The sequence below is a fragment of the Kryptolebias marmoratus genome, linkage group LG19 (genome assembly GCF_001649575.2).
Source record: "Kryptolebias marmoratus isolate JLee-2015 linkage group LG19, ASM164957v2, whole genome shotgun sequence".
NCBI lineage: Eukaryota > Metazoa > Chordata > Actinopteri > Cyprinodontiformes > Rivulidae > Kryptolebias > Kryptolebias marmoratus.
In genome coordinates this window covers 11,211,223-11,233,154 of record NC_051448.1, presented here as the reverse complement: position 1 = coordinate 11,233,154, position 21,932 = coordinate 11,211,223, and the positions used below count along the sequence as shown (strand labels likewise).

Here is a 21,932-nt window from a genome sequence, read left to right as displayed (position 1 = left end):
CCGGAGAAGGCAGATTGATTTGGAGTAGCAGAGCGAAAACTACAGGAGTATAACCCAGCGCAGCGCTTTTAGGAGTTCATTTATGTTCTTTTTAGAAACCTACTGAAGGGATTTACCCACTTAAAGGTTAAAGTCCCCCTTAAGTAGATTTTCCTCTCCGAACGATGATGTTCACTGCTTTCAACACGGAGTGCGACTCTTCCTCCCGGTGCAGCACCGCTTCCCCGTCCGGGGACAACCTGGGATACTACCCGTCCCCAGCGGGATCTTACTCCAGCATCGGATCTCCTCAGTCTCAGGTATGTTCGACCAAATATCTTCAATATTATTATTAGGCTATATAGTTTAAATATTTTATGGCAAAAAAATTAACATACATAGTGATAGTTTTGGGATCTTAAAGAAAAAGTTTGAATGAAAGAAACAAGTTCTATTTTTTTATTCATTCATCCACATTGAAACTCCATAGAGAGTGTTTAACGTCATAAGGATATTTTTAAAGCTTTTAGTGCCTTCCTCAAATTAAATGTTTCTCTCGTTTGTTTCCTCCAGGACTTCACTGACCTGACAGTGTCAAGTGCCTCCTTCATCCCCACTGTCACAGCCATATCCACCAGCCCAGACCTGCAGTGGATGGTGCAGCCTCTGATCTCCTCGGTGGCCCCCTCTCACAGAGCTCACCCCTACAGCTCTAGCCCCAGCCCGGCCTACCCCAGATCAGCCATGAGGTCTGCAGCCTCCAAGGCTCACAGCTCTACCAAAAGGGGCAGGATGGAACAGGTAATTATCGCTTCATTCTGCCTTTATAGACATTACATGACGGCTTGAAGCGTACACAGAGCAGAAGTCTAATGTGTTTTGTATTCTTCTTGTCTTGTGCAGTTGACCCCTGAGGAGGAAGAGAAGAAAAGAATTCGCAGAGAGAGAAACAAGCAGGCAGCAGCTAAATGCCGCAACAGGAGGCGAGAGCTCACAGACACCCTGCAAGCTGTAAGTATTCCGAAAGATTTCATTTATCAGCATGGATTTACTGCCAGAGCTAATAGCAGAGCAGTCCAACTAAATGTCACTTCCTCTTTTTTTGTTCTCAGGAAACTGATCTGCTTGAGGATGAGAAGTCTAGTCTGCAGAACGACATCGCCAACCTGCTGAAGGAGAAGGAAAGGCTCGAGTTCATCCTGGCTGCCCACCAACCCATCTGCAAAATCCCCTCCGAGCTGGAGACTGACTTTCTCGTGTCCTCCATCTCCTCCACCGTGCCCTCCTCCCAGCCGGTGACCTCCGCCATCACTTCCAGCCAGCCAACCTTCACCTCGGCCTCCAACTCCATCTTCTCCGGCACCACGGTCTCCGACAGCGCCGCCGTGAAGATGGCGGACCTGGACGCCTCCGTGCTGGAGGAGTCCCTCGACCTGTTGGCCAAGGCGGAGATGGAGACGGCGCGGTCGGTGCCCGAGGTGGACCTGCCCAGCTCCATCTACACAAGTCAGGACTGGGAGCCCCTCCATGCCTCCACCAGCGGCAACAGCAATGACTTTGAGCCCCTGTGCACGCCCGTGGTGACCTGCACCCCGGCCTGCACCACCTACACGTCTTCTTTCATGTTCACCTTCCCCGAGGCGGAGACATTCCCCACCTGCGGCATGGCCCACAGGAGAGGCAGCAACAGCAACGACCAGTCATCTGACTCGCTCAACTCACCAACCCTGCTGGCCCTTTAAAGACTTTTCCAGAAACAATAACTCTTCCTCAACAAGCACACTTTCTTGAACAAGATGTGCAGCTTACAGGGCTATGGAGCAGACTTGTACCAGGAAGCAAATTATTTATGATTTTTACCTGCCTTTTATCGATATATATATATATATATATATATATATACTTGCCTATTACACCAATGTAGCAAGTTAATAAGCATGTTTCAAATAATAGTCGTTCTATGAGTTCCTATATGATTAAATGGTGCTAGATGACAAAACTTATTGTTTATTGATGTGTGGTCAGAGCAATGGTTATTATTTGTACTTTGGTTAAGTGAGAGTAACTGTGTGCTGTTTGTGAACCTTTTAAAACTGGCGTGCTTCGTCCTAACCATGGTGTGCGTGGTCTATGAAACTATGAAGTTTTCTGTGAAAACATTTGTGATTTTAATTTCTTAAATTTTTATTTTTCTACATAGTATTAAAAAAATGTTGTAAACTATGTGAAATAAAAAAATATAGAGAGATATTTAAATTCAACTTATTTGTTTGCTTCTCATTTCGCGTTTTCCGCCCACACCTCAGAAGACGTTTCTGATAAATATCTAAAAATGATCCTGTTCGGGGATAGCAGTATTTTTCCTTCTCCTCCACTGGCTCTATTTATTGTTCCGTCTGTTGCCAGGGCTGGCTGTACGTCAGGGCTCTGACGTCAGTGCGTTCTTTCCATTTTTTTCAATTTGCAAGCTATGCGCGGTGACGTCACGCTTCCGTGCCCAAATATAGAAGCCTACTGGGAGTCGCTGTTGCGGCAGCGGCGGGTGGCGGCGGAGGAGAAGAAGAAGAAGCCGGACTGCGGACGCATAGAAACGGGAGAGAAAAATCAAAAGCTCGGGGCCTCGCGGTGTCTCCTCTGACTTTAAAGGCCGTTTTTTTTGTTGTTTTTTTCCAAACGCTGTGGCGTGGTCACCGAAAAGCGGAAAGAAGCGTTCGCACTCATTCCGCAATCTGACCCCTCGAAGCGTTTCTCACATCTGCTGCTGCGCGAAATCACGAGAGGATCCGAAAGCGAGAGCGCTTCGACCACAACCGATGTTGGTTTGGTGTCTTCGGCTCCGAGTGCGTCAGAAGGCCCCAGACCGACACCCAGAGACGCAGGACTAAAGCAGAAATGCAAACATTCTCAGAAATGAGGTGGTTGAAAAGCAGTAAGAAGTTAGGACTACAAACTCACCTCCTCAGTACCGCCTTGCATGTACTCCAAATCTGTCTGTTTGCAAAATATCTCACGAACCACTGGACGGGTTTAAGTCAAACTCACATTAAATAATCACTGGGTGTACATGTACAACTAAATGACTTCTGGAGTCAACCCAATTCAAGATGGCCACCACGGCCGACAAAACTTACAAAACATAAAAATGGCTACACCTCAGCAGGTTTTACACATATTGAGCTATAATTTGGTGTTTTGGTAGCTGAGAGGCATTCCCAACACATACTCTGAGCGCTCATTATTTGTGCAAAAAAAGATTTAAAATGTTTGCCAATAACTACTGGAGCCAACTGTATCTGTCTGTTAGCAAAATATCTCATGGACCACTGGACAGATTTAAATGAATCTCACAGAAAAATAATCACTAGGTGTACATGTACAACTAAATGGTTTCTGGGGTCAACCCAATTCAAGATGGCCACCACAGCCAACTAAACATACGAAACATAAAAATGGCTGTACCTCAGCCAGTTTTGCAGATGCTGAGCTGAAATCTGGTGTGCTATTAGCCGACAATCCTCCCCAACATGTCCTCCAAGCTCTACACACTGCACAGTACTTTTTCTTTAAAACTCTGTCGGTAACCATTGTTTTCAACCCTGTTTTTCTGTTAGTGAAATACCTCATAAACCACTGCATAGGTTTTAACGAAACTGTCAGAAAGTAATTATTTCATGTACATCCACGCCTCATTACTATTTGAAGTCCACCCAATTCAAGATGGCCGCCACAGCTATTCCACCTGAGCCAACCCAGTCCATTTTACAGACATTGAGCTAAAATTTGGCATGGTAGTAGCTGAGAAAAGCTGAGATTCCCCTCAACACATTCTTTGGGTGTTAACACAACCCGGGAAATTGCGTATAAAGTCGTTTACTTTTGACCATAAGATAATCTCAATTAAAAACCTGAAGGACGGTGGGCGATATGCATTCCTTCAAGGAGTGCCAGGTTGTAAGTGGGTTATAACTGAAGAGATAAGCTGATTTATCACAACTCATGCAACCAATCTATTCCAAATAAGAGACAATGATTTCTCACTGATCGCTTTAATGACTCCAACAGGTGAGGTTTTCCTCACCACCTTTGCAAAACAAACTCGGGCATGTGTCTCTTTCGCCTCGTTTGCTTTATTCATCTTTATTTCGCCACAAAGAGAATAATCGGAAGAGGGGTTGCCTAATGACTTTGACAGGAAATGTGCAGTGAGTGTGTGTGTGTGTGTGAAAGACACACACTGCTCTGTGGAAGGCTACTGTCTGACAATAACTAACGAACTCTGACGTAGTTTGATGGTGTGGTCACACCCTAATGTGTAACACAACACTGTGATATGGCACTATCCGCAGAGGTAAAGGCCTTTTCCTCCAAGAACCTATGTTTTTAAATAAAAGAAAAAACACATTTCAAGCAGCTTTAATTGTCAAAGGCGCAAATATTTTTGCAATATGTTTGCAAATAAATCTGTTTCGGATGAACTTCCTGTTTCATTAGCTTGCTGCTGTTGCATAACAGCCATGATTCTGACGAGATCTGGTTTCCTTTGCACTTTTATGAGCAAAACCTCTTTTTTTTTCTCCCCCCCTCAACAAAGCTGATATGTGCGACCAGCTCTATTAATTCACCTCTGCCGGGCTGCAGGGAGATGGGGTAGCGGCAAAAATAGCAGGTGCCTATTGCTTCTTTTGAACAGCAGCATCAACAGCAGTAAAATTAGACCACTGTGACGCCAACCTGCGTCGGTGCTGCAACCCATGGGGAGGAACCATGGCAAGCGTATGGCGATAGCAGAAAGAGAGGAGGAAAGTAAAGCATGGCGGAGGGGAAGGAGAGGAGGAGGAGGAGGAGTATACAGCAGGGAGGGAGGCAGACAGAGATCCTTGCCTCAGTGGAAGTGTGAGAACAGCGATGATGAAACAGAGGAGTTCGTCTACGTGCCAAAAAACACAGGAGCTGTGTTTGGCTCTGCGTTCACAGAGACCCAGGTAGTTTTTCGTGATGAGGGGGATATAAGTGATGTACAGAGCCATAAATGGTCTTCCTCCTGTGGCTGAGGGGTCTGTGAGTTTGGGAAAAGTGACAGTTTTTTTACCCACTAACACAAATCCGTCTCAGATTAAAATCCCTTTGCTGCACGTCACCGCAACGAAGCGAAGACATCCAGTAAGTTAGTGTGTTAACTTATCCACAAAGGAGAAACAAAAATCAGCATGATATACTCCTCATTTTGATGGTTAATGTGTCCTTAAATTAAAAATCCATGAGCAAAATTTGCAAAGCTGCCGCGACCATTTGTTTATCTACGAAAACAGCCAAAGTGACTGAAAATAGGTCAACAATGGCGTACGTGGATGAGCCGTTTCGGACTGAAAAGTCAGTCAGTTTTGATATAATAGTGCGTAATTACGTACTTGTCGAGTAAGCTTTTAAAACAGTTATAACTGTTCCCAGAGTTAAAAAGACTCATCGGTCTAGCAGAAGTTTTGAGCTCCGTCCGTCGCTCGGCCTGAGCCTCTGTGTTTATTTCTAACAGTGGTTTTACTGTATTTTCCGGACTACAAGGCGCACTTAAAAGCCTTCAATTTTCAAAAAAATTGACAGTGCGTCTTATTATCCAGTGTGCCATAAAGTGTGGAAAACACGGTACTCGTTCTATCTCTTTTCATTCACATTTAGGAACAGGTCTGCTCTTATTTTCCACCTAAATATCTTGTCCAAAACTCCACACTTGACCGATTCACCATATTTGTTCACCTACACTCGGATTCAGTCTTTGTTTATATGGAGTGCCTACCCTCATTTCAGAATTGTACATCAGCATATCTGGAAAACTACTGGCATGTAGGTCACTATAACCAGTTTGACTATTTTTCTTTTAGTTTTATTTGTAACGAGTCGCTTTAATGCCAGTGAAGAACCAACACTTCTGGTTTGGCCTCATCTGGATCATGTGCAGTCATCTGCTTCCGGCTGCCTTATTTGGCTCGCTTCTTTATCATTTTCAGTATCAATAATGAGCACAACTGACAGGGTGACAGCAGTTATTTGCAAGGCGTGTAGACACTTGCGTCAGCGTACGTACACTTTTAAGGAAGTGGGTTATTCTGTGCAGTCAGCTTTGGTACGGTGCCAAGTAATAAAAAGGTTAGGTAATCACTTTACAAGCAGAGCATAGGTGGCATCCCACGTACAAGGGTTTGCAAAACTACTGAAATTCTTTCTGATCTCATGTCTTACAACCTGGAATTTTAATGGATTTTCAACTTGATTGTGAGCGATACATCTGCTTAAATGACTCCAAAGTGTTGAAGTTAAACTAAAGAGGAAAGCTTGTTTTAAATCGAAGGTGTAGCACTCCTTGAAGGAGCGCGTACCCTCCCCCTGCTGGCTTTCTTTTCCAGAGTTTGAGACTAAAATCACTCTATGTTGAGAAATGATGGAGTAAAGTCTGTTTTGGTCAAACATTTTTTTAGAAAAGTGCACAATCCCATGCAATATCATGAGATGTAATGCTCAGAGTATGGGTTGTGAATGATTCTCAGCTACTACCACACCACATTTTAGCTGAGTATCAGTAAAACTGACTGAATTATTAACATTTTTGTGTCTCGTTTGGTTGGCTGGCTGTGGCAGCCATCTTGAATTGGGTTGGCACATCAGTTGAAGGTGAAACTTTCTCACAGACAAAGTTGACTCCACCTTTTGGTGCCAAAAGTGACACTCTTTTCTACCTTGACCAAAATGACTCTAACTCCATCATTTCTCAACATAAGAAGATCTTCATTTCAAGGCTGAAGGTGATATAAATTCCTTCAACGAATGAGAGGCCTTTGCTTTAATAATGTATTTAATGGTTCTCGGTGGGATTTTGGAGTATGTTGTTGCCTAAATTCCAGTTGAAATTCCAGTTCATAAAGCAACAAAACACAAAAATTACCATCCCACCGTAAAAGAATAATAAGATCCACAATATATCTGTTCTAAAAATTACTGTCACCAAAAAGTGGCTACAAGCAAAACAGCTTCACTGACTTTAGTTAGGAGACAATGATTAGATGATTCCAGCCTATAAATATAAAGTCCCGTCCCTTTTCTTTCCGGTGCACATTTTTCTGCAGCACAGTGGAGAGTGTGACATGCTATTCTTGGAGGTTTTTTGACGCACAGAGCTCCAAGACTGGAGGGATTTCTCTATCCAATAATTACTGTTCACCTACTGCCAGACTCCCCTCTCTGCAGCGCGTCCTCGTCTCGTCTCGTGGGATCAGTAACAAGGATGTTTCCCTGGAAACTGGACAGCTATATTGTTCATTACTGTGCAATCCCTGAGCTGTTGGCAGAAAGGAAAAAAAAAAGAAAAAAAGAATAGCTTTTAGGATTTTCAAGCTTGATGGAACATTGTGCACGCATGTTAAAGATATATGAGTAAAACTGTTCAGCTGTGCATAACATAATTGGGAATATATTCAGGAAAATACCAATTCCCATCTCAGATTGTTATTTATTCAGCAGCAGAAATCAAAGCCCTTCGATCGATCGCCTGCGGTTCTCCCTGCCTTGAAATGATGTGTTTGCACAAGCCTTCCCACACACTGCCACTCAATATCAGTCTCAGTAAATGGCCACTCAGACCCACTAGGAGACCCACACTGACGATATTCTGTGGTTTATGTAAGACTCCCACTACAATATTGTCGAAAATTATGGCAAAGGAATGAACCTCACAGAAGAACCTGATGGAAAAATAGCTGCCAGTACAAGCTTACAGATGTGCGCTCCTCCTGTTTTTCGGTGAGGATTTAAGGAGTTCTGAGTTCTTTTTAAAAGACTGAAAAAGAAAACAACAAAGAAAAATCAATCTTAATCTTGCCTAAACTGATCACAGAGCACGCGAGGTCGGGTCTTTCAGGTTACGTTTATTATCCCTTCCACAGCCTGCTTGAACACGATGTGCGTTTACGACGTTTGAGTGCGCTCGGGCACGCACGGCTCACGTCACGCTGCCGCACATCAGCCACTGATGATCAGCGATGCAGATGTTAAATTATGATCCATGACTTGCTGTTACAAGGACAAACTTACACACTTTTTAGAAGTAAAATGAACCAAATTGCTGCAATAACATATTATACATTTGGAATACTGTGATGCTAATTAAAATAACCCTTTTATATAATTATATATGCATTTTTCCCACATTTTAACAGATATTTTCTAGAGAAATGGATCAGTTGCATTTAACTGATGAAACAGTTAAATGCAAGAAGTGACAGAAACAAAAACAATACCTTCAATAAACGTGCTGCACAAAGACTTGTTGCGCTGAACACCTTGTATTCAGTGCAACAAAACAATCTAACCTTAAATGCTCCCTCCCTAGCAGGCTTATCGCAGCTGAGAGATGTTCACACTTGCGTCTGCTTTGTTGGGGCAGATCGCTGAAACGCTGCAGGGAGTGGAAGTGTACTGAGATCTGCTGAACAATATGATCGGCGGGGGGGAAAAAAAAGGAAAAACGTCTTGGCGGCTTGGCTCATCGATGCAGGCTGATGTTTCTCCCAGAATGATCTTCGCTTGCGTAGTACTCTTTTGAGTTCTTTGTAAATACATCTGTAAAATCTTTGTGGCGTACGTGCTGGTGAAAAAAAAACAGCTGGATGTTTTTATTCAGAACAGATCTTATTCACACTTTTTAGGACTCTGCTTGTTTGAGATATAAAAAATGTAAAACTACCCTTACTTTGTCCTTTATCAAATGAAGGTAGGTGGGGGTATTTGTGCCCTTTCTCTTCTTTATAGAGACCAAGTGTCCCTTTGAATCTCTGCTCTTGTCTCCCTACATCACATACATTATTATAGCTGAAGATTTTGATTGCCTCTCGGTTCAGGCTTGCTTCAGTTTCAGTCAGACGTTCAAAAACAGCAGATGTGCTGTTCGCTGTGTCCCTTAGATAGTCTCTGTCGTTACTCAGTGTGTCTCACAGATGCAGCATCATTTCCACGCTGAGGGGCATCGGCAGAGAGTTTGAACTCAGGGGCACCACCAAGGAGGGGCCTGGGGGGGGCAATGTTCCCTCCTCGAAGAAATTTGCTGGTCCCCTCACTGCCCCCTCCCAATTTTAATGAACGTAACGACTGGATTAACCAAGTCGAGATGGCTAAAGCAGCTAATCAACCTTAGCAAACTCAAAAATGGCTATAATTCGGTTAGGGTTAGGGTTAGACACTGAGCTAAAATTCAGTGTGGTAGTAGTTGAGAGTCACGCCCAACACATATTCTGAACTATATTCAGTCATGAATATAAAAATAAGTGGGCTAGAAGGAAGGAAAGCTATGTTGAATTGACTGCTGTTCTCAGTGAAATTAGCTGTAAAGAAGAAAAAAAAGATGAAACAGTGTTTGCCTATATCAGAAGTTGATTCCCACATTGCAGTATTTTATATGTAGTTTATCAATAACAACAGCACAGTTAAAGCTGTGGAATTCTGTTATGACATTGGTGTTTTGGTGTTCTACCCCAAGATGAACAGTGGCCCACATCTGACTGCCGCTTTGACCTCTTTACTGCTGTTAAACCCTACAAGACATGAAGAGTTCAGGGCTCTGTGCAGACATCTGTACCGCCATTTCTCTGCAATCAAGCAAACTTATACAAGGACTGAGTCTGTGCAGATTTTAAAAGACCTTTTTTTACTGACCTACTGGACATAAATGGGTTCCAGTTCACCAATCATGCTCCAAACCTTCACTATAACAAAAACATGATTGTATAAAGCCTGTCTGAACTTTGCAGAAGGGTCTTTATGCACCCTTTTGATGTTTTCGTCCTTGTGGTTCATAATAAAACATCTATTTTCATAGTAACACTCACTTTTAGTTCAATTAAAAAGCTTCCGTGCTTGAATCTCACCACTATTCGACTGTTCTGTGCTTTTCAAAGGTTGCAGAAATAATCAATCCTCTGTGTAGGTGGACCACCAGTAGTGGGCGACCGCATTCAGGGGGACAAATAGGTTTATTCAAACACACCTTTTGCAATAGGGTTGCCATTTTCTGCGAAGTGACATCATGACTGCTTGTAACTTTTTGTTGTCAGACACCTTATCTGTAATGACATTCAGTAAAAACAACAACTTTAACCTCTGTGCAGAAAAACACATAAGCATGAAGATTTAATTAAAAATATATATTAATCTAGTCCTATTTGCATTTTTGGAAGATATTTGAGTGAAATCCCAATCAAAGCATTGTTTTGTTTATGCAAAAATAATTTACATGTAGCCTTTTCTTTAAATTTTACAAAAAACAGAGAAGCATTGCAGGGGAAAAGACATGGGCTGCATCTCTTGCAGTTGTAGGTAGATGTTTTTACGCCCAAGATGCTTTAAAATCAGTTAAAAAATCTTTAGAGTGGAAAAAGGTTCAGTTTTTTATGTAGGTAAGTAATTTCTCAAGGCAAAGGACATTAAAAATATTAATTAGTCACAGAATTAGAAGTTTTGTAATTGTTGTTTGATATTTTGAGAACTTTGTATTCTATTTATCGGTACTCAAAAAGTAAAAGTAGCTTAGAGTGGTTTTACTTTCTGTTTTGGTTAATTAAAACTATATTTATAGATTTTTCATCACCTTTCTTTATAAAGCAGGCTTTGGTGATTGGAGATTTTTAAATGGATGTAAAACACAGTTTAATGGTGTTATTATGTATAAACAGAGCTGCTCTGAATTATATATAAACAGAGCTGCTCTGAATGAATATAATTTCTTATTTCCCTGCCAGAGGAACACCGGGGTGCAGTTCTCCCTCCGGACCAGCGGCGGCGCTGCAGCGCGCGGGGAGACCGGTTGTGTGAGTTGGAGCTCGGCGTTAAGCTGGCTGGCTGGCACGGGCTGGTTGGTCCGTCGGTTGATGGTAGCCATGGCTCGAGTTGCTGCGCTCCTGCTGCTGCCGGTTCTCATTGAGTCGGTCTTCTCGATTTCCTTCTTCTTGCCGGTCAACTCCAGGAAGTGTTTACGAGAGGAGATCCACAAAGACGTCCTGGTGACGGGCGAGTATGAAATCAGCGAGCAGGCGAACACGAAAACTAACCTGAAGGTGAGCACAGACAGCCGGACCGGCAGTAATTTACACTTAACTCAACCTCATTGAGACCTTGAAAGGTACTAAACCAACATCGCAGTTAGGCAAAATCATTTTCTCATAAATACTGTTAATGGTGAGTGGCTGAAATGAGTAACAACTGTGTTAGCATGTGGCTAAAGCAGGCCCCAAAACTCGGCTTCCTGGTCTTACTTGCTAATTAGCTAGCTAGCTAGCTAGCGATCACCAATGCTTATAAATGAGTCCTTTCGGAATATTTAAAGTAATTCTACTTTTATATAGACACTCTAATGGCTCTGGCAGTAAAGAGCGCCCAGTGTGAAACCCCCCGGGTGTGTTTTAGGTGTAATAACTCCGTGTTGCGTTCACTGTCGCGGCTCTGTTGCTGTAACACGTCATTCTTACGGTCCACTCAGACAGCAGTAGTCACCACCCACACGTCCACATTAACTTAAATAAAAAACATTCAAATTAAATGTGACGATTTTCAGCCTTCAGCTCACAAGGGGCGTCTATTTATGCATTGATTCACTGTAATCCTATAAAGTTTTTTTTAATATAAACTGCAATTGTCCCTTTTTCCCCTAACAGCTGTCAGTGATTTGTGTGCTATAGCTGTAAATATAAACATGCTCAAAACACTCTTTACAATATTTATATTTGGAACTCAAGCTCCAATAACAAAATAGCGCATCATGGTTTTTTAACTAAAAAGTACATTTTGAAACCAACCTAAATAGACGGACGGGTACTTTTCTGCCATTTTGTTCCAGTCTTGTTTACAACTCTTTTTTTTTTTTTTTTTTTCTTTGTAGATCACAGACTCTTCCAGCCACACTCTGTACTCCAAGGAAGATGCAACAAAGGGAAAGTTTGCATTCACCACAGAAGACTACGACATGTTTGAAGTTTGCTTCGAAAGTAAATCCCCCATGGGTGAGTGTGTTAATTCAACATTCAGTCTGGAAGCTTAAGGCATCATACGGTCTAAATGCAATACTTTATCAGATGCCTAAGCGTAGTGTAATCATACACCATGATCTATGTCATTTTGTTGACATAGATCTATGATTAGGGGTTTGGAGATGCTTTTAAGTGGTTCTGAATCTAATATAGTCTTTAAATGCAATGACGGTTTGAATTTCTTTACCTTTATGAAATTGTGCACAATTTATTTGTAAACAAAACAAAGAATCACCCAGAAAAAATTAACATTTTACTTGATTGTACATGGTGCCGTCATTTTCAGGAACTGGACGAGTGCCCGACCAGCTGGTCAATCTGGACATGAAACACGGCGTCGAGGCCAAAAACTACGAAGAGGTACGTGTCGGGAGGCTCATGTCTCTGCTCGTAGATGTAGAACGACCCGAGCGCTGCAGAAAATTAGTCGCTCGTGTGTAAAGTCTGCTCTTTTTAATCTTTTATCTTAAATCTTGACCATGAAAGAGGTCTTTTCTGTTCTTAATTCAACAAATAACAAAATCTTTCTAGGTTTTTCTTTGTTGTTGACGTCTCTTGTTTTTTCTTAACTGTCATAACTGTAATTGTTGCTCAATTTTAAAATAATTCTCCCCGTTATTAAGTGTCAGTTTATCTGTAAATGAAAAGTTAAATCCAGGAGGATGTCTTTGTATCATTTTATTTTCACATACAAGATCCCAACGCTGCATCCTCACATTAGCTGGCAATCCTCCTGAGGATCTGGCTCCCTCAAGTGAATCTTGAGAAGTGAAGAAGGGAAAACTCGTTTGACCCGAGGATCAACTTCCCCGCCCGCACGCCTTGTGTAAACATTACAGGCTGTTGGTCTGAACGAGTTGCGTCGCTGGGTGTTCAGAGGGCATTCCTGTCTGTGCACAGGAGGGTGGAGCTCAAGTTGCGCACGTATGCACTTGCATCATACTCGAACAAACGTGCAAGCTTTAGGGAAGAGGGTGTTCTTGAAAAGTTTCACAACGCTTAGAAACGCTTGCTTGGCAGATACCAGTTGTGCTTTTGTATTTTTCCTCTCAGCTGTAAATTCCTCAGGTTTTTAATGAGCCAAACGCTTTAGGGGCTCCCATGTTTAATAGATTTTATTTATGCACTTTTTTTTCCATTTTCAGCTTCATAGGAGTTCAATTTTCATGAATGTACACAGCAAAATTGTCCCAAATGATAAAGAGCGAACACCATCGTGCAAGTAGGGTCAAAAAGGAGAGAAAACAGGTTCATGCTGCAGTTTATGTGCAGCTAACTAGATATTTATGTCAAAACTTTAAGTCGTTCTTATACAAAAAGTTAATCAGCCTCATTTTGTCTGGTTTAAAGGAAACGTGCTGTAGGGTGTGTTATACATGACGAATATAAGAAGAAAACGCCAACAAAACTAGTCATCTTGGTTCAGTATAGAGGAGAAAAATCATTTCTTTGTGTTTGTTGATTATTTAATAACCTGTTTATTAGTCATGTAACACGTTGGTGAGTCCTGAGGAACAGGGTTGAGAAACTGTGTCAAATAGAGTTCAGGAACAGGAACCTCGAATGCTTTCACCCCGATCATCCTTCATTACTGGACAAGTATAAAGTCATAATGCACTTTTCTAGTTGTCCTTTAGTCTCCTGGAAGTGGGATTTTACATGTTTGTTTCTTTTTAATTGTTTCTAAAAAATAAACATAATGAAGTCTAATCTCCAGGACTGCACAGAAACACAGTTGGCCGAAGCATTTCTGACGTAAATGAATATATCGGATTGCAACATGTACAGTACTAAGCTATAACGTCCTGTGCCGCTCCTCTTTGTCTTTGTTGCTTTCCAAGAGCAGGGTGTTGGCGTAATATTTTGACGTAAATTGGAGCAATAGTATTATTAGCTTTCTCAATATCTGTCTAAACCTCTCTTTGAATTTTAGCTGCCTTTTTTGGTCCTTTTCTGTCCAATTCTTGTGAAATGTCGTTTCGTGGTGCATCTTTAAAGGGTTGGAGACTGGAGCAAGGGGCAGCAGGAAGTGTGTTTGGCTTTTAATGATGTTCAGAAAAAATATTAATTTAATAAGCATCTTTTTATGATAAAAAACACTAACTATTAATAAAATGTATTTTTTTAAAATGAGGGCTCATTTAAGGCTTGTAATGTAGTGAAACAAGCAGAAAGCTAATTTTATGCAGTTATCTTTACCCACATCACGTTCAGATATCAGATAATTTAAGTGTTTACATGTCTGATGGCTCACCCAGCTGTTCAAACAGCTGTTTTCTAAGAAACCCAAGTAAACAGGAAGGCCTGGAGAGTCTTAAACCAGTTTACACAGCTCAACAGTGCCACCTGGTGGACTAAATGTTTACAGAGCTGCCCCTCGGCCTTTCAGCGTTTTCACTTCTCTTTGTCTCGTCCCTTCAGATTGCGAAAGTGGAGAAACTGAAGCCTCTCGAGGTTGAGCTGAGGCGGCTGGAGGACCTGTCGGAGTCCATCGTGAACGACTTTGCTTATATGAAGAAGAGAGAGGAGGAGATGCGGGACACCAACGGTGAGGAGATGCAGAAAATGAGCGATCCGTGAATGGGAAGTCAGGGATTTGTTCACTGGGGAGCGTTTTTAAAAAGAAAAAGTGGCGCTCCATGTCCAGTATTTTCACCGCCGTGTCTTTTCACTCCAGAGTCCACGAACACACGCGTGCTGTACTTCAGTATATTCTCCATGTGCTGTCTCATCGGGCTGGCGACATGGCAGGTCTTCTACCTGCGGCGCTTCTTCAAGGCAAAGAAGCTGATCGAGTAGATCGGATCGCCCGGCTCCTTTCCCTCAGGAACAAGGATCCTGCCTGCCAGTCAGCAAACACATCCCAGCATCCACCCTTCTTGGACTCGCTTCAACAAAACAGCAAGTGGGGGTCGAGGGGCTCAAAATCTAGTTTTCAAGGTCGACAGTGTCACGGTTTTCCTGATCGGGAGGGGGAAAAATAAAATAAAAAAAAATCAGCTGGTTTAGTAGCTGGAATCACAGAAAGCTCTGCAGAGAGAGACGCGGGTCACTGCTTCACTACGTTTCTCTCTGCGCCGCTTTTAGTGACGCAGCTCTCCGAATAAAATCTTATTCCCTCAATCGGTTAACGGTGGCAATTTTTTTTTTTTTTTTAATTTTGAGCTCAGCTTGAATGGATGTGCCATGAGTGAATGTTTCCTGCCCTCCTGTTGAAATACGTTCTCTGCCACGCCACACAAACTAGATCCTCGGTGCCCCTTTTCTCAATTGGAGACTCTTTAAAAACATGGTTTGTTGTTACTTTAAAACGATTGGCAACCACTGAAACTTTGTATTTGTGCCGCTTAAATAGCATACATGTATTTAACAGTATATTTAGTTTTTCACGTTGTAATTGCCACTTAGTTGCTTCTACTGGTATATTTCTCTTTTTTTGTTTTGTTATTTTTATTTTTTGGAGTGGGGAGGGTTTGTGTTTTCTGATTAATATTCCTCTTTATTGGAAAATTGAGTCACTTCTTGTCACTCTTGCATGTTCAGGTTGTTTCTGAAACATCCATCAAAAGTTTCCAGGAGCCCCCCAAAAAAAAAAGAAGAAAATCCCGTTTTCACTCCCGTGTCGCTTGTTTGATAGAGTCACGCCGGTTCCTCCCACCTGAAAATGGCGTTTGGAGGTGGCGTCGAGAAACGAAAGGTTATCCAAACGTTTGTCCTTTCCTCTCTTCGTCTCACCATTCATGTGACGGTTCTCAGATTATCAGCTCCCCCGGTAACAGATCCATCCAGTGTTGCTTTATTTTTAGTTTTTCTTCCGAAGCGTTTTGAGGCTGGGGTCACATTAACGTGGGCGGTTGCAGATATTCATGTTGTTTTCGATCGGGACTAATTGAGGCTGTCCTGGCACAGTTTTAACAACGAACATGCGCAGTCAGTGATTTTTATGTTGACTGATCAATTTTTGTAAATTTGTGTTGGGCTTTTATTCAATAAAATATTGGATGGATTTACATGAGTTGATTTGTTGTCTAAAATATCTTCTTTTTGCCACAAAATATATCAAATATTTATTCCAGGGAAATGGTTTTGGGTAAAACCTGTTTCTGATGCTATAATAACCTTTAATATAAAGACGGGATGTAAAAGTAACAGCAGTGTGTTTATGGACCACATCTTCAGATGTTTTGTCATTTTAACAAACTAAAAAGGTGAAAGATGACCCCTTTTAAATCTTTACTGCATTTCTGATTCCTTCACATCATGAAGACAAAAATAAAAAAAAATCCAGCTTCATTTAGCTGAGTCAACGATCAGACTTTGGGTAGATTTTGAGACCAGTCTGACTCTGAACCTGGAGGCTGATGTTCCCGCTCACGATGCAGACGTTCGGGGGAGAAAGAATCACGACTCCAGACTCCGGGGGATCGGGAACGCCACGTCGGTTCTCTGTAGAAACTCCTGTCGACCATCAGGACGGAGCCGAAAGATGTAAACTCTTTAACCTTCTTCTAATCGATCCACAGCTTTTATACGGTTACAAAATAAGACGGGGAGCTCGTTGTGTTGAATTTAACTCGAGTTTGAAGTTGTTCCATAAGGTTCCCATCTGGTAACGTTCCTCATTTTTGCCCCTTGTGCAGAAGATGATCCAACAACGGAACAAACCAGGAGAGGAGGAGGATGTGGGGAAACCACGTCAGCCTGAAAAAGGTGAGGCTGTGGACCTTTACATACTTTACTTTTCATCTTCAGCTCTGTGTGTGTGTGTGTGTGTATATATATATATATATATATATATATATGAATGAGGTGGTCTTGATTGAAAATCTGTGTAGAGTCAGGAAAAGGATGAAAGATGAGTTTGGCTCATCAAAGTTCTGAGGTTTGTGACGCCGGTTTGTTCCTGAACGCATCTTCACTCTTACCCCCCATGTATTCGATTTAAAAAAAAAAAATCTTCTCAGGACTATTTGCTCTGAGGACGCCTCTGACACACAGGTATGATAAATCCTGAGTCTCACACAAAAACCAAAACCCACAAAAGGATTTCAGGCGTTTTGTTGCTGCGTTTGTCATCTATAAACTGGTTAAAAGATGCTGCAGCGTGGGAGTTGGGGAGTCGACTTTTGATGCAGGACGACTTCATATTTTCTTGTTTGTTTGCTTTTACTTCACAGTAGATACTAAGAGCAGCACAGGGACTCCTCGTCTCACCGAAGCTCGTCCTCTCTTCTCTTAAACTCTCGTTTCTGAGTGAAACCAGCGTTTCTTGAACGAATGAGGCGCCCTTATATTTAATCAGATTCAGTTTTTTTTTTAGTACAGATTTAGACGACGTTTGTTCAAACAGAATTTCACGTCTTCTGTTCCCATTTCAGGTGTTTGGTGTCTGAGGGCACAAAGAAAGACGAACACATCTGGGCTTTGCTTGCAAATAACTTTGTTTTCATATAATAAATACACTTATTTACATGAAACAAATATCAAAAACATGTTCCTCTCAGTGAGAATCAGGTCTAACAAGCAGCCGGTTCAGAACTTTTTATTGGAGACAAACAGGAACTCTTTGGTGCCGAGCAGCTCGGTGAGCTCCCGTCCTTCACCTCCTCCCGCTCACTGCTGCTCCTCCTTATTGATGATGTTTTTCAGGAGCGTCACCAGCGGTTTTTGCCGCCCCTCCTCCCAGCTCTTCATGAAGCCCCCGTAGCGTTTGCCAGCCGGGGGGCCGCTCCAGCGGAAGTGCTTCATCTTGTACGAGCCGTCTTTCTTCTCGTGCGGGCCTCCCGTCAGGAGCTGCTGCTGATGCTGCTCCTCGGCCTCCTCCATCACCTCCTGAGCCTTCGCCGCCTCCTCCTCCTCCATGGCTGCCAGCAGCTCACCGGTGAGCCCCCGCCTCCTCATCTCCCCGGGAAAGACCTCGGCGGACTCCTCCTGCACGCCGTTGGAGGTGTAGACTTTGACCGGGCGGCGCTTCCGGCCGACGGGTTTCCCCCAGCGGAAGTGCTCCATGGAGTAGGAGCGCTTGGCCTGAGGAGGGGAGGAGGAGGAGGAGATGGAGGAGGAGGAGGGCTCTGATGGAGGAGGAGGGGGCTGGAGGTGAGCGTTTCCGGGGATGATGGGGGTCTCAGCAGTCAGGTCGGACCGACAGAGCTGGATGCACTCCTGAGACGAAGAGGAGGAAATCATGATGTGATCGAACCTGAGATAAAGGTACATTTAATTCATACTGAAAGAGAAACTCTACAAATGTCAGATGAATTAAATCAAAATGTAACATTGATTAAATCCAGGATTGTTTGTGCTGAAAACAAAACCAAAAAAAACCTTCAACTCTTTTCTTTTAACGAGAACTAAAAGTGTAAAAACACCCAGATGAGCTCTGTTACCATCATGCTGCTCTCTGTGTTCACATCCTGGCAGCTTGGATGCTCCCAGCATTGACTGACAGCTCCTCTGGCTCCGCCCACAACCACCACCACCAATAGCCACACAGGACACATCTCTGCACCAATCAGAGGAAGGAAGCAATAAGAAAAACGGTATAAAAGGTTGTAAGTCATGTAAAATACTGACAGAAGGCATCAGCTTTGGCTGTTTTTCTGCTTCTTTTCCTTTTCCAGCTTTACTTTATTTTACAATAAAAAAGCGAAACAGATCAAACAATAACCATTTATTTGAATTTATATCATCTCTGACACAATTTAAAAACATCTTCATTATATTGGCATCGTGTTGTAGTTGTTTCCTTCATTTAATCTTAAAATTTAAATCATTTACAAGTTCAGTTAGACCTGGTGTTTAAAATATTTTGGTTGGAGGCAGAAAAAAAGAGACATTTTAAACATTTCAACACATACATCAGTCAAATAAATACAATATTAGACAATATTTGCTTCAATCTCTCGTTTGCTTAACTGAATTTCTCCTATAAAGTGATAAAACTGTTGATTTCATCATCATGAATGTTTTTAAAGGGTTTAAACAAAAGTATCAGTCATGAAATACTTGATACAGAATACATTTTTGAGTTGTTGATTAAAGATAAATGGACAAAAACATTAGAGTCTCACCTGTTTAGCTTCTCCTCCTCTTCCTCTTATTGCTGCTGTTTTCTTCTCCTTCTCAATGAAGAGTTGGTGGGTTTTTGTGTCGTCGTCGTTGCTCCTCTTCTGATTTTTCGACCGGTTTTCGACCTTTATATCCTGCCTGTCAAGGACACACACACACACACACACACAACGTCATTGTCAGCATTCACTCGTGCTCGTAAACATCAATAAATAGAACATCTTCCTCCCTCCTCTTCCTTCAACCACCTTCATCCAAACTCTCTTTTCTCTAAAGAAAACAACTCAAACTTTTCATTTTTTGCACCTATTTGTTTGTGGGAAGTCTTTTTTTTAATCTGTCGGCTCTCCTTTTGCTTTCTCTTAATTTATCATTTATTTACCACTTTCAGCACAAACTGAATTAAAACATAAAAAAACTCTTAAACTGACCACAAAACAAAGAGAAACTCACAGTGTGGAAATCCTAATTTTTCCGCCTCACGCTGTTTGTCGTGTGTTAAATGTCAGAGCACAGAGAGACAGATTAACACCGAGGCGGCATGCCGTCATTGGGGGGGGGAGATGGGATTCAGACGTGTGAATCGGGGTGCACAGTTACAACCCCACACAGCTGCTGCAGCATCCTCCTTTTGTCCGAGTCCTCGCCGGCACTAATGCTGTTTCTGCGCAGGATTTGGGTTTCTGCGCACTGATTTTTCCAAATACGACAGCCGGATTTTTTTTTTTTACAGGCGTCACTGATCTCTCCTCTACATGAGTTTTATTCATACGTGAACTCACCTTTTCAGGCTTTACACCTTATAAAAAGTTTAATTTTTAAATTTTTTTGGACCTGATGTAACAAACTCCTCTTCAGGAAATTCTCACGTGATTTAATGTAACGCCAAACACGAATAAAAGTGCAAACTTTTCCGGGAGCTCTGTTGGATAAAAGGTTTTTGGATGAGGAGAGAAGCCAGGAAACCTGACGTGAAAGGTGCTATAGAGGAGGAAGAGTGAGAGGATGAAGATCCGGACCAAGAGGAGCGATGAGGAGGACGGTCCTGCTGAGGTTAATTGGATAATTGTTGTTACTTTAACAATAAAATAGTTTACACCAAATTGTTCAGGGACGAGGCATTCAGGAATTATTCTTGTAACTTAAGCTTAAATTTAAAAGTGTAAATTAGGACAGAGCCAGTTGTGGCCCGCGGGCCGCCAGTTGAATACTCCTGGCTCACAGTTTAGCGGCAGATTTTACCCAGATTACAGGTTTTAGGCAACAATTTTATCCTGTGGTTGAGTTTCGGCTGTAATTTTGAACCTGTGCCTTCTTTCGGTAATAGAAACACGCTGTTCGGTTTCGCCTGAAATCACTAAAGATGCTCCTCGGAGCCGCTGTATGAGCTCAGACCAGTGAAGAGCTGAAATCGTACCGTTCATTACAGAAAAGAAGTAAAAAGATTGATCCCAGCATTAGTTGATGAGACATGTGTCATCGTGGTTTTATAATCAGAGATATTGGGATCAACAGGAGGCTTAATCTGATCTTATATTTAGAGCATTACATACAAGATTTATATAAAACTGCCCATTTAGTGGAAATGTCTCTTTAGAGCTCTGAATCATTGAGGATCTCTCTTTAAGGAGGAACTGTATTCAGCTTTAATGTGTCCAGGTTTCTCTGCAGATTTCATTTCCAACATGTCTGTAGAGAAGAAAACATTTAAATAAAAACAGATCTCCTTAAAGGAACTAGTCTTTTTATTTTTGAGAAGAATTTTTCACCTAAAGCTAATTTTCTGGTAACTCTTACATCATGTCGTAAAGACACTTCAGTTATATTCCAAGAAGAAAAAAAAAAGATTTTGATGCTAACTTGGTGTCGAATGTGTTTTTTGTTCCCTCAGAGTGGACAGCAGCGGAGCACCAGTTTTCTTTTGTGTGGGATTTTCTAAATGAGTTTGTATTTCTGCAGACCGAAGGAAACATCTGAACTTCAGCTCAATCAAATGTTTTAAAGTCGTTTCTCTGAAGAGGGATTTTTTTTTTTTGTCGTTTTCTAATGGACCGACTGAAGAGCAGCACAAGGCAGGCAGGTAAATATAAACCCATTAGATCACGGCCTTGAGCGTCCATTCAATCCATTAACCGCACACACACATACACACACGTTGGGTTTTTCTGTCCCTATTAGGACATTGTATGGATGTTCATTTATTTGTGTGGTCTAAAACGGACCATAACGTAAACTCAGTTTCGCCCCAAACTAAACCTTTAACCCAAAGACGATCTTCCACCGTATTAGGACCGGGCTTTGATCCCTCTCAGGACTACGGGTCCAGACATAATAGGTAATTATACCAAAAAAGGTCCTTAAAAGGCACCAAAAACCAAGTGCACACACACACTTACACGTTCGTTCAGGAGGAAGGTAAAAACAGATGGACTGAAGTTAAAAGGAAAACTGATTCATCATCAGAAGAGGCAGCATTTTTCATTAAATCATCAAATTCATTCACACACACACCTCCATTATACTGTATTTTAGTCTTTATTAATCACTGTTTCCTGGTTCAGATGAAACACTTTTTAAAAAAGGCCATTTCAAATCAGTTTTAAAATATGAATCAATCATCAGTCCACCCATCCATTCATTTCCTCGACCCCTGTGACCCCTGCAGGATCATGTGTAGCTGGTTTGATTTATATCAAACCTATATCTGTAACTATAACTATGCTATTCTATACTATTTGTATAGTGCAGTACAGTACAGTAAGATATGGTACCGTATGGTACAGTACAGTACAATAGTATAGTAGGGTAGTATATGGCACAGTA

General features: G+C 41.9%; 3 protein-coding genes and 1 long non-coding RNA gene across 4 annotated transcripts; 3 read left to right on the top strand and 1 right to left on the bottom strand.

The window, feature by feature from the left end:
- Positions 1–2,240, top strand: fosab (v-fos FBJ murine osteosarcoma viral oncogene homolog Ab). The gene is made up of 4 exons (XM_017427255.3): positions 1–299; positions 553–780; positions 883–990; positions 1,092–2,240. The coding sequence occupies exons 1-4, from the start codon at positions 165–167 to the stop codon at positions 1,719–1,721; spliced, it is 1,101 nt and encodes a 366-aa protein (XP_017282744.1). The 5' UTR covers positions 1–164; the 3' UTR covers positions 1,722–2,240.
- An 8,579-nt stretch (positions 2,241–10,819) lies between these two features.
- On the top strand, positions 10,820–16,056 carry tmed10 (transmembrane p24 trafficking protein 10). Its single transcript, XM_017427330.3, has 5 exons — positions 10,820–11,072; positions 11,894–12,014; positions 12,328–12,401; positions 14,463–14,589; positions 14,719–16,056. The coding sequence occupies exons 1-5, from the start codon at positions 10,887–10,889 to the stop codon at positions 14,838–14,840; spliced, it is 630 nt and encodes a 209-aa protein (XP_017282819.1). The 5' UTR covers positions 10,820–10,886; the 3' UTR covers positions 14,841–16,056.
- A 1,402-nt stretch (positions 16,057–17,458) lies between these two features.
- LOC108242478 (pro-opiomelanocortin) lies at positions 17,459–19,212 on the bottom strand. Its single transcript, XM_017427329.3, has 3 exons — positions 19,112–19,212; positions 18,428–18,543; positions 17,459–18,203 (listed from the first exon to the last, which is right to left on the bottom strand). The coding sequence occupies exons 2-3, from the start codon at positions 18,539–18,541 to the stop codon at positions 17,655–17,657; spliced, it is 663 nt and encodes a 220-aa protein (XP_017282818.1). The 5' UTR covers positions 18,542–18,543; positions 19,112–19,212; the 3' UTR covers positions 17,459–17,654.
- On the top strand, positions 18,115–21,929 carry LOC112450888. The gene is made up of 3 exons (XR_003039615.2): positions 18,115–18,251; positions 18,462–18,580; positions 21,001–21,929. It is a non-coding gene; the product is annotated as an uncharacterized LOC112450888 (long non-coding RNA).
- The last annotated feature ends 3 nt before the right edge of the window (positions 21,930–21,932 follow it).